Source organism: Pomacea canaliculata, linkage group LG10 (assembly GCF_003073045.1).
Source record: "Pomacea canaliculata isolate SZHN2017 linkage group LG10, ASM307304v1, whole genome shotgun sequence".
Lineage (NCBI taxonomy): Eukaryota > Metazoa > Mollusca > Gastropoda > Architaenioglossa > Ampullariidae > Pomacea > Pomacea canaliculata.
In genome coordinates this window covers 14,169,718-14,183,086 of record NC_037599.1, presented here as the reverse complement: position 1 = coordinate 14,183,086, position 13,369 = coordinate 14,169,718, and the positions used below count along the sequence as shown (strand labels likewise).

The window sequence follows — 13,369 nt, the reverse complement described above, 5'->3', positions numbered from 1 at the left end:
TTGTCACGGTTCAGCTTGAGTTTGTCTTCAAAGCTCCAGTTGTCAGATGTCGTCCAAGATGTCAGACTAGCAGTTTCGAGATTGTTCTATGAAAAACCACATGGTGAGGGAATAGAACAGACATTGAACTTTCACAATATGCTATAAACTCGAAATGGATAAAAAGTAAAATTTTCGACAATTTTATGGCCAGTGTCAGGACGACAGTTGGCAGTCCCAACATTGTGTTGCTGCTGATTGGCTCCTTGCGTTAAAGTTCTCTAACCCAAGCGCTCCGACTTTCTTCAAAAACCTTTGCTCCCCTGGCTCAAGTCTTGGTTTTGAAGGGGTTGAAGAAAAGTGACGATGTATCGACAAAGTGACCCCTTAGCATCGGCGTCGTTTCGAGAAAAGCTTGAGAAGTTCTTGTTCCCTGACAAACACGTGCAACTAGCATCGTTTGACCAATCATCGACTAGCCAGCGCGAACAAGACCACACCCCAACTGACCAGTGATTGCCATAGAACCTTCGACAGGTGGCAGGGTGCACGAGAGTGCCATACTGATAAACTCCGCCGGCCAGGTGTTACAGCATGGTCACTCATGACACTGACAGACAACATTCACTCCTGCACTGGCGCCAGCCTTATTTCTCTGACTGCTTGAGGCCGTCTGCCTGACACAATGCTTCAGTGTCAAACAGGAATAACTTCTCTCACCATTCCTATTTATACGGGGCAATTACTGGCTTATAAAACAAACAATAAAAAAGAAAAGAGGAATCTGCTAGAACTTACGTCAGTACCGGAAAACTTATATTATACTGATGACACTGCTACACTGTCCAGTCAACACAACAACGCACATAAAAAGATCAACAATCAAGCTGAAACTGCATCAAAAATAGGAGTAAACATAGGTAACACAAAATAAATGAGAGAATGCCAAGTCAACGGAACATACAGACATCATGAATTTACATCTCTTGGCAGATTAGTAACAACAGACAAACATACGAGAACGTATGCGAAGAACAGACGCACCAGAGTAAATAAAGCTTTTACCATTATAAAAGTAATCTTGAAGTACAAAGTTCTAAGGAAGAATACAGAATTAAGAATCTACAGAAGCAATGTCCTTTCGGTCATACTCAAGGAAATGAATGCTGAACAATATCAACAAAATCAGGCATAAGCTTTAGACCTTCCGAAACAAATGTCTAAAGAGTATTCTCAAGATCTTCTGGTCAAGCATGATCACCAACAACGAAATTCTCATTAGAGACAGCTGCAAAAATATTGTAACCATAATCCAGAAAAGTTGGAGATAGGGGATGTTTGCAGAATAAAAACATGTGCACCACCTAAACAAAAATCCCTTCGTTGAACAAGAGGAAACGTGGCCGACCAAAAAAAAACATGCAGGAGAAAGATATGAAGGACCACAAACCGACATGCAACGACACAACTAAATATGCATATGAAGAGCAAAAAAAAAAAGCAGTTAATCAGTGGATGCCTAATGTGCCAATTTATGTCTTTTATGTGCGAAAAGAACTAAGCTAAAGCTGATCACTAATTTTCCTCTCAACTACTCTCATCTTCTCACTATAAGGTCGTCAATCTTCTCTTTTCGCTTTTTGACCGAAGCAAAGGTTCTAAAATGACTGCCATCGTCAGGTACGCGTGTACCTTCATTTTGGATACTCAGTCCCTACCATTTCGAAACTAGGTATCAAGACACAGTCTGCATTTGTATTTTAAGACTTACCCTCACAATGAATAAGTAATAATAAGTGAGAATTTATATAGTGGCCAAAGGGCGACTCATTGCGCTGAGCAAGATCGCGGAAGAGGTACAAAGACGTGGAGTGAAGAGAAACGCGAGGACTCGCTGCGTTCCGGCAGTACAGGGCCATCACTGCACATTTAACGGTAATGACTCCAGAGAATAAGGTTAGTGACATCAGGAAAATACTGAGAATATATTGAGAAAATTGGAGAATATTAACAAACGTTATCATATGACACTGCAAAAAGGTGATCGTCACTTCAGTTTGTTTACTTACATTTGACTCTGTGGTCCCCCACTTTGGCTTGAAGTATCACATGCACGCCGACGATAATCAGCAACTTAACAACTACATGGCAGGAAAATACATCCCTATCTCTCACCCTCTCTCACACACACACTATTAGCGAAGGCCAGTAGGAAGCCTTCATATCCCCGTCGACATCGATGTCTCCCGGTCAAAAGAAAGGGAAACTGAAATGTGAGGGATCGTCACATCAAGATGTCTAGTGACAGACGCGACCCGAAACACACATCAAAACACAGTCCAACGATTAAACAACACATTAGGCGAGATGAAAAGACAGTCTCTCAAACCAGTTAAGCAAAGATATCACACTTATTACCAAAAGCGTTGTCATTACCTGACCATACAGCACTCATGTATAATTATGTCTTACAACAATTTAAATACAAAACTTTTGGAGTTTGTGTTTTAGTTCAGACTGATGTACACGAACCACAATAGGAGCATTCTCAAACATGCGGAAGCTAGTCAATATACGACAGACGGAAACAAAAAAAAAAAAGAAATCATTCTCAAAAGTTCACTCAACCTCACTCTGAAAGTCCGATTTTGAACTTGAATATGAAAGCAGTAATATACCAACAAACCATCACCCTTTTAGTACTGTATATTTGAAAAGCGGTTGTGTACAGAAAAATTAAGAGTGATGACTACGCACTATAACCCCAAAGAAAATATCGCTACTTTCTTTTTTTTTCTTAACTGAAGGAATAAAACGGAGATATTTCTGACAGCTTCCTTTCATTCTGCTTTGTACCATCATTGGATTATTGGATGTATGTGATATACAGGTCAGCAGAACAATCTTCAACTTTGCAAGAATATTTACAATCTCGATCAGCCTGTGACTTGTGAGACTCTCTCAATGTGTTGTCCTTCCTGAGACTAACTTCGGGTGCCAAGACCAGACCCGCCCAGTCCATTAAAATCGATAAAAGCAATCAGCTTCAGATCATCATTCATCTTTACTCTTTTTCCCCTTGAGTAGTCTACGCACCTGCTGCGCACAATCCCTAGAGAGTATTGTTGTCATGGAGACTATGGAGTACACATTTAATTGATGATTGTGTAAAGCTCAGTGCAAGATACTATTTCCCCAAATCAGGGTGAATGCTACTATTCCTTGCTTGAGATATATATATATACACCAAAACATACCAGGGACGGGATAACGGTCAAATTCATGACGTCACAGACAGCTTAATTAACATTTATTCCCTTCTCCCATTGGCTGGGGTTTTCACAACATAACGTGTAGGCGCGTATTTCGAGAACGCAAGAGGAGGGGGGTGTTCATTCAGATTTGAGGAATAGTTTCTTGCACCGAGCACCAAACATATTTTGCACCGCTTTCGTGATCCGCTGTTAGTCTCGGCGAGCCTAAACAAAGAATGTGACTAAACCGGAAGCTTTGTCGTCTAATGCCTCGTTTTAGCAGTTAACTGGAAAAAATCGTCTGCCAGCAGTCCAGTAATGCAAGTTCGTGCTTCAAGCAGACTGTCGTTATTTTCCAGTGAAAAGTGTGATGAACTTACTCGGACACTGCTTGAGTTACGAAAAGGAAAAATTCGCCGTTTAAAAAAACAAAACAATGCAGAGATCGAACCTAAGATTTCGGCCGTCGTAGAAATGTATCACACAACTATTTCATGTAGAACTTGCTATACCACACAATACACTTACTCTCTAGAATCATGTTTACAGCAAACATGTTCGATGCATTTGTTTATTCGAAGCTGAGCATCATTTGTAATTCAGGTAAATCTACCTTCGTCTTTAAAAACGACGTGAATCGCTGAAATCAAGTATTCCACTGACATCAAGTACTTATTATTGTAATAAATCTATTTACTGTAATGAATCCATGTCTGTCTTCATTCTACTGCAAACGAAATGATGTTTGATCATGTCCTCAAGTGCGGTGAGCGCCATCTTTACGGCTATAGAGCAGAAAGTTTGTTCATGTTTATGAGTAAAGCTGCTTTTATTTTAAAGTTGAATTTCTGTGCGTGAGTGTGCATAAATGGATGGTAATTGGTAGTTTCTATATTGTTCCATTAATAGTGTATATGCATTGATATGTGAGTGGACAAAAGCTAAATGACACGAGCTGGAGTTGTCAGTAACCTTCCTTACACTGAGGGGAGAGGGGGCGTCATGATGTCATCTGGAATATCATGGGTATCCTATAAGAGAGATGGTCAAGGAGCAGTAGTTCTTGGCAATAAATCACATTCTGAGAGTTACAGATATAGAAGTAGATCCAAAATTTACAATAAAATCATAGTAGGAAGTGTTCGCACGAAAATTCGATCCCAGGACATTTCTTGACCTTACCGGGCAAGGCAAGCTACTTCTGTTAGTAAGTAGTAAAAGTTTTTTCTCTTCACTAAATGTAAGGGCAATGAGACAGGGTAAGCACAATATCATGATGCATATTCATACGTGTTTTTCCGACATATTGCGTTTGTTGTGAGTGGACTATCGTTTATAGTCATTGCCCAGAAAACGACAAAGCAACCATCGATTTACGGAGACTTTTACCAAGCAAGGGTATCCGTAGCACTAGTGATACACAAATAGTATGCCTCTATATTAACGGCCAACCAAAAATAACACAAATTCAAATTTAGCCTTGAACTTACTGCTCTAGTTAAGACACGACCTCTTTAAAGCAGCAAAAACAAGGTTAGCAAGATCCAGACATTCGTCACAATGACCGGCCAAAGCTTACATCCACTGTGATTTAAAGGCAAATAATATCACACCAACATTCATAATTATGCTGCCAAACAAAAATTAAACAAATAAAATAACATCGACCAAGAGTAAGAAGCAGAACGTGTTTTATGTCAGACAAATGTGAGAATTACAGGCATAAATGATCCAGTCTCGTGACTTTGCTTGCCTACTTTGAGTGTCAGTGTTGCGACATATCAGGATGAGGGAGGTCAGCATTTTAATATTCTTCTGGGTGACAGATAGAATCATGGGGAAAAGTTTGGGGGAAAAGTGGAATATGAAAAATGGTAGTTTTAAAGGAAATCAAACGCTAACTGCTAATGCTAACTGTCTTCCCAGCCTTACTCTACCGCAGTCTGTTGATGGCCTTTTAGCACTATTTTCTTCAAGCTACATGAGGTCATTCTCCCTTCATGCTACACCATCGCCACCACCCTCGACTCCCTTTCAGCGTCACACCACACAGTCCTGTCCTTTTACTCCTCTTGTAAAATACAAAAGATGTCGCTGGGAGGGGAAAAGGCGAATAATATAATAATAAAGTTCATTTATACACCGCCATATCCCAGCATTATGAGCAAGGTCATGGATCTTTAAAACAAATAATAAGGATAGGGAGAAAATGAAGAAGCGAAGATGACAGGGAAAAAGGGCATAAAGCGTGGGAAGGGGAAAACTTGTAGTGATATCTGATTAACAAATGACTGAGCGCAAAACTCCATTATCCAACAAGTCTATGACATTAAAATAAAGGAATAAATTAGGCAAAAGAAATCCTGCAGAGAGAAGAAGAGTAGAACCTCTAGTCATCAAGCAGTTTTGGAACATTGCACAAGGTTGACGCGCACAACAAACACGAAACTGGACCGAACTAGGATCACAACAGGTCAAACGATGGACTCCAAAATCAAAGAACTCAGTAAAAAGACAAGATCCAAAGAAATCCAGAGAGCTTGTCCCAACCAGTCGGTAAGGAGAGGGGACATCATTTTCCTAAAAGGTGTGGTCTAGGTCTCTAGGAAGACTGTCCACTTCACCCCTTGTTTACCACCGCTCTGAGAAGACTGGCAACTTTACCAGTTGTTTACCACTAAACACCGCTGTGTGAAGTCTGGCAACTTCACCACTTGTTTACCGCTAAACACCGCTCTGTGAAGACTGGCAACTTACCACTTGTTTACCACTAAACACCGCTGTGTGAAGTCTGGCAACTTTACCACTTGTTTACCGCTAAACACTGCTCAGTGAAGCAGCTCGGCCACGCTGCAATGCTCATTTCGATTTCGGCTGATGACGAGCCCAGGAATATGAATGCGACTCAGCGTCGATCTTTCCTGCGGCGCAAGTGACTTAATTCGCACACGGAATCAAGCAGATTAATAAGCCATGGTCGCCTTGGAAATTCAGAATCAATTCATCTTACAAGGAGCCCGCCCGTGCTCGCAGACACCAGCACCAACACACAAGCACACATGAGCACGCAGTCATTCACTCGCACACAAAGGAACGCGCGTTCCTGCAAATACACAAATGCGAGCGAATGAGGAAAGCATGAAACAAACATCTCCTATCTCAGAAGGTGTCAATTTAAAACACTTAATATGCAATCTAATGTTATAACCATAATAATGATAATGATAAAGGTCTCTTGTATAGCGCCTTATCCCTAAGGGCAAGCACACAAAAATAAATAATTTTTTTATAATACAGTCTATAGAAATTCTTTGATATCCAGATTTTCATCCCTGTGGACAGTCTCTTGATACAAATATAAAACAATATGTAATGCGGGGTAATCTGACATTGATTAACACATTTAATATAACATCTACACAACGTGTTCGGCACGCTGTTTACAAACTGAGATTACTGGGTCCTTTAGAAATTGCATATGCGATGTATGTGTGACTTACGAAAACCGAGAGCATTCAGCAATGGCTTCTAAAGTGAGAGGTGCCACACCAGCTGTTTGGATATATCTCATTCCGCTACTACCGAGCGTAACCAAGTGGTAGGGAATGTTCTCACAATCATATTATTCCATAACGAACGGTTTACAGATATAAACATGTGGCCTGGCTAATAAGTTAAATATGTTCTACAGCAGATTCTACGAGAAGAACCCCATAGATGGATTCTATCCTCCGCTTGATGATACTCCTTCCATTAGCCACCATTTGCCATTCATAAGAAGGAGGTGAGGAACCTTGTCCTTAGACAAAATCCTCGGAATGCCTCTGGTGTGGAGCGTGCTTTTAGTGGCCACCCTGGGTTGATGTGTGGATCAACTAGCACCTATGTTTACTTCCATTTTTAACAGCTTGTTGCAGCAGATGTTCGTGCCTCGGTATTTTAAGTAACCAGTGATTCTCTCAGTTCCAAAGAAAACTACAATTACACAGTTAAATGACTTCCACCTTTGGTCCTGATGTGTTATTAGGGTCCTCCGTTAGTCAGTTACAGGCCATGGAGTCGACACTCCACTTAGATATGCTAGTGTACTGTTTATGGACTTTTCTAGTGTTTTCAACACCCTTATCCCACATAAACTGTATGGGAAGCTAATCTCGTTAAAAGTGGATAAGTCTAACTGTCGATTGACTCGTCCTTGTTATTACTGATCAGTCACCTCATTCAAATTTCTTGAAACAACAATCTGAAATTACCTGAGCTGGAACGAGAAGTCATTATCAATCGTAAACAAACGCCAGCAACGACTACACTTTCTAAGACATTTTAGGAAAAGCGGCATGAAATAAGGAGCTCTTGGAACGGTTTCGATCATTCTGTCATTGAAAGCATCCTTTGTTTCTTCAACTTTGTCTGGTACAACAGTGTAGCGGCTCAGGGGGAAAAAACCCATCTCGAACATATTGTCAAGTCAGCCTCCAGGACTGCAGACTTTGATTTCCAGCCTGTTGCTTCTCTGTTCTGTGAGCTCCTCAAACAGAAGGCTCATAAGACCATTCTGATCCTTCACACCCAGCCAACCCACTCTTTGTGCTTCTGCCCTCAGGTCAACGTCATAAAGCACCGAAGACGAGGACACGATGATTCCGCTCCAGTTTCTTCTCTGAGGCAATCCATAAACTGAGGAATGGAACTGGGCACCGACTGATCCAGGCTGTTTGTGTGTGTGTGTGTGATTTTTTGTGTAAAATGTATGCATTTCGTGTAATTGTGCGTATGTACATGTGTATTTGTCTCACCAAACCGAAATCTTGGTACCACTTGGAAAATAAGAGATGAACACTACACATCCCCGCAGAGCAGTCATACTGACCAAGGCAAATGGTAGCACCAGGGCTGGATGGAAATTTTTCATGTGGTTCTATATTCCTTGTTGCTCGAGCTACCGTACTGTGCACACCCTAGCACCTGGGTTGCCAAGTTAAATAATGACGGTTCTTGATAAATGTCTGCCTAGGTTACACGAAACATGGTATCATCAATCAGCGTCAGCATGGTCTGTTTGCACAAAGAGACATAGAATCAACCGTCAGAAAACGGTTTCCTTTAACGTCCCCAGCAAGCACGCAAACGCACAAAGTAGAAACAGCTTAGACCTTGGAGCTGTGAATCCCTGGACATGCAAGTACTAAAAAATGAGGCTACTACGTTTAAAATCACTTAATAATGAGACACTTCGCAGTGAATGATATATTATTATCTCTACAAATGAGAAACATTACTTCTGTTTTTTCAAAAGCAGAAATCTGTGAGAGCGCCAACAAAATGGCTACCAGGGGCTTGCCGTTAGATGCCGATCGCTAGCTGGGTGGTTATCGACAGGCAGTCATCTAAACCTCAGCTGTTAGTAACACAAAACTAAGCTAGCATATACTGGCCTCTTGATTCATCAGTTTTATCCCTCAGCTCCTTAATGATTAATAAATAAACATACATGCAAAAGTCTGATTTCTTTTCTCGATCTGTCAGCGGGTTTCCAGGTCATAATTAGTCAATTCACGTAGAAAAACCTTACATATCTTGTGTTACTTGCCCAGTTGCTATGCCCACACACTATTCAATCGAAAGAAAACAGTCGAGGTGATAATTATCGTTAACCAGTCCCAGTCCAGAATTATTCTTAACCGACTATATACATTTTTAAAAATCTAACATGTGAGCTGTCAAAGAGAACCGTTATGTCTTTAACAGTTTCAGTTTAAGCCCTGTCTTAAATTTTTTTTTTAATTCGATCAGATAGGTCAAGCTCCCCAGTTCTACAGAAGCTGCCTACATCAAACGCAAGCGCTAAATTTCGGTGCTCAATTCCAGGCAGTATAAAATTTGTACCAGTAACATGAAACCTAAAGCTAACAAAAGTGTTGATCATCACAAAATATCCCATATTTATTAATTTCAGCATGTGTATTAATTTCTTGTACGAAAGTGTACAGATCTGCTCTTTAATGTGACTAATTCCTGTTTTTACAATATAATTCTTGAGACCTCGTAATGATAATAATGGAATCATAATACAGACAGTGCAAGAATTAACTCGGGATAAAAATAATTCTATAGCCGTTAAGATTGTTGCTGCACACTGTAAGCTGCATCTTGAACGTTACAGCCCAATTTTTAAAAACGATTTGACACTTTCATTGACTAACAGAGCTCTCCCTGCCAGCTATGATGCGATGTGACATAATAATATTGTGAGGAGAGCCTTACAGTTTAGAAATACTGAAAATCTGTGCTGTTACTGTTATCTGCTATTGAATGAGTTGAACAATAACATTATGTCACTAATAATTCAGTAGAATGCATGACAGGGAGAGGTCCGCGTGTTATGCAGACAGACATATAAACGAACCCACAAATTCTCTTCCACCACACGCCCCCTCCTCCCCAACATAAACTAACCCAGGAAGTTACCACATAGTGTATATCGCGTTATTATCGTATCGCACACATCATTCTATGTTCTCCACTAGTTCATGCAGCACGATACTGACTCAGATGAGAAAAGTCATTAGGAAATGGGGCAAGTTCCAGAAGGTGGAAAGAATTGATTGAGTGTTTAGTGCGAAATGTTTGTGTAGCAAGGACACATTACAGATAAAAGTAGAACATCATCATCATCATCATCTCTTACCTGTCACAACAGCAACCAGATGAAGAAGAAACGTAATAATCCACAAACCATCTGCAATATCCATGATGTGTAGGCATCAACACACACCACGTCTGTCTTGCGGCCCGGCACTGTCGCTGCAGGGTTGCATGAAGGCACAGTTCAGCTACCTGTCACCCGTACTGATATCATCCCTCGATTCGTTGGCCATCTCTGTACTGCCATGTCCACCAACACAGAGGAGGACGGGGGGGAGGAAGATATCTGACTTCAGGGTTAATTATAATATACAGATGACTAAGAATCAGCGACCGCCAGCCACTAGCTTGACATTTTCGCCTACGTCTGGTCTACGAGTGTAGCAAGGCGTCCAGCGTCACTGCACGATGCAGCTTCAGACTACTACAGGCTAGTCGGGTTGTTGCAGCTGCACAGGCAGAAACGAGCTGTGGTTGCACACACACACACGCGCGATGGTGAACGGCAGAGGAAAACAGGTCAAATCAGACGCTGCCTGCAGAAAGTAATTCAGCCATCGGTTCTTTTGTTGCCCACCAGGGTGGCGAATATCGGTGTCAGTATCGGGGGACAAGCCCAAGGTGAACGCTAAGTTTAGGCAGCCAGTGTGGCACACGACAAAGGCTGTTTGTGGCACGAATGCCCGGTGCTGTACAGCAGCAGCAGCACGATGCGGCCTTGCCACGCAAAGCCTCAGTCAGCTCCGGCCTGCCTCCCGACCTCACGCTGCACGCATCACACAGTCTTGGGCAAGCGCCACCACTGCCAGCCCCGCGCCTCCTGCAGTCCAGACATGATCGTGCATACATTATCTCGTCTGTCAGCCAGTGCTAGCGCCGATACAAACGCTGAATCGGAAATTCACTGCTGTCGTTTGCGCCTGTGCAGTTCTGGAATTTTATAGATATATAAAAGATCAGTAGCACAAGATTTTTAAAAATTTACTAGCCTCCCGACTGAATGTAAGAATTCACATCCTTTGATTCTTTACAAATACAAATTTAACAATGTTATCATTTCAGTTGTTGCATCGGAAGTTGATGTAATAATTATCGCATTCCTTGGGCTTCACTTTTGAAAAACTCAGAATGATGCTCCAAGACGAGCAAAAGATAAAAATAAAAGAAAAAAAATAGTAAATAACGAATAAATACTTAATTTGTTTGTTTTAACATAAAACAGATTTGGAGAATGTGCGGTATATTAGCGAATGTTGTATTTTTCAAGGATTATAATCTTATGGAAATTCACTAATTTTCAAGGCTTAAAATAATTGACTGACCTGGGTGAAATTCCAGTCAGCTTTGACTTCATTTTATTGGTAAAGTGACCAATTTTTCTTTGGTTCAATGCAGAAAAAAATAATTTGACACAAAGCACTGATACTATATATTACATTTACTTTTTTCATCCACACTGTTAAAGATGGTCTCGCTGACACACACACACTTTCTCTCTCTCACACACACACTTTTTCTTTCTCTCACACTCTCTCTCTCACATACACACACTCTCACACACTGATCTTTCTCTCTCTCTCACACACACACACCTAGCTCTTTCTCTCTCTCATACACACATTCACACACACACGCACATTTATAGACGATTTTGCCACACCTTCCCACATTTACAAATCGTGTAAGTATAACCGACTAATCGTGACGCTAAAAATGTGATTGCAAATTTATCAGTAAAAAGATTGTGTGTACTTTCGTTTTCTCCACGTATAGTCCTATAATGAACTAATATGACTGCTTGTAGACGATTTTTTTCCCCAGTCAACTACTAGAACGAGGCTATACTTGCTACAACGCTTCCGGTTTAGACACGTGGCGTGGTTTAGCGAATATCTTCAATGGCTATGTCAGCATAGTCTGCATGAGTAACAACTATAAAGACACACACAAAAGGTGGTTTATACTGCTGCATGGTAGAATGCAACTGTGCAAGTATCAAATCTTTCGGTGTCAGTTTTTTTTTTTCGCTTCCGCGGACATGCAGGTATAACGGAAGAGCAAGACAAGTAGCGATAAGGGGCTCTCACTTATTCACCTATAGTTCTTACTCGATCTCATCTTTCCTGTACTTGTTTTTAGTTCGCTAATATATGTATAAGGTTTAGAAAATTTTCACATGCCCAAAGATATGCCCATCAAAAAAAAACAAACAAAAAAACAAAACCAAAAACAAATTTAGTTAGTAGCAATCTCGTCATTCATTAAATTACTGGAGAAGTGCATTGCGCAACGGTTAGCACCTGTCACCAAACCATTGAGGGTTGGTTGTCCTGCGTTCAGCTCTCGTCTCGGTTCTTTCTTTGCCTGTGGCATTTATTTCCACGGCTGGCTTCTTTGCTGTGATTTAACAGCCTCAGTTGGCTTGGCGTGAAGCGTCAATCCCCTCTCCCTGCAGATTTATGACACTTTACATCCTTACTGTGTATTCCCCGATTCTTCGTTTCTTTTATTACTTGTTTTCTCTATCGCTCTTCAGTATTTCCTACTTGCGCCTTCGTGAGAATGATTAAACGCTATGTAAATCCCGCGTTATGATTATCATCATTAAAATTAGGAGTCCTACTTGAACAGTCAATCACCTCTCTCACTTTATTGTCGAAAGGATGACAACATGGAATGCTTTTCTTCATTTGTAAAATCTGCTAGAGAACTTCGGATATAAATTTGCTTATTATTAACATGTGTAACCAACACTTCAGTCCCTGATGGCTAGGTAGGGGTGGGCTAGTCGTACAAGAACACAACAAAGATCGAAATTGCCGCACAACTGTAGATTTTATTCAGTCTCGCTCGGCCAGCCGCCATCTCTCGATCCACTCTCACTTCCAAACCAAAAAGCCTCTATCAACTGTAAAGCTACACTAATTCTATCCCTCGTCGAGCGTTCCAGAACCATCCACCCCCTTTTCCTCCGGTTTCGTCAGCCCTGTCTGCTCATCGTCTCCCCAAGTGGCTCAGGCAACTTCATAACTTCTGTAACACTAGGTCCAGTCGCTAGTGGCCGCGGGTGGACAGTTCAAGGGTGGCTATTACGCACGCAGCCGGTGTGAGAAAGCGGCAGTCCTGGAAGCTGTTCGACCCCTAACCTCTACAAAGACATAACTTAGTACACTACTAGTAACACTGCCGACACTACTTCAGCATAGTTGGACAATTATTATTATTTTTGGTTAAATGGGTCTGCCTACTTCAAGGATTAGGACTGATTTGCAAGTCTGCAAACAAGGCAGATTTCATGAGTGGGCCAAAGCTGTGTTTTACAAGTAATTAAATGATCGTTTTGCAACCCAAATTTTTTTATCCAATGTAGTTCAGTTTGTCAATATCTATCATTTAAGCACAAGATATCCTTTGACTTTCCTTTTCCTTTAATTTGTACTCATTTTACACTTGTGCCTAGTGTCTTTGGGTAAATTATACAAGGCTGAGTT

General features: G+C 41.1%; 1 protein-coding gene across 1 annotated transcript in view; it reads right to left on the bottom strand.

Annotated features, from left to right (window-relative positions):
• LOC112573762 overlaps positions 1-10,754 on the bottom strand; it is a 37,036-nt gene extending 26,282 nt beyond the window's left edge. Inside the window, exon 1 of the mRNA XM_025254352.1 lies at positions 9,922-10,754. Within this exon, the coding sequence (XP_025110137.1) occupies positions 9,922-9,985 (64 nt within the window). The 5' untranslated portion in view covers positions 9,986-10,754. The remainder of the gene's footprint in view (positions 1-9,921) is intronic.
• Positions 10,755-13,369: the final 2,615 nt, after the last annotated feature.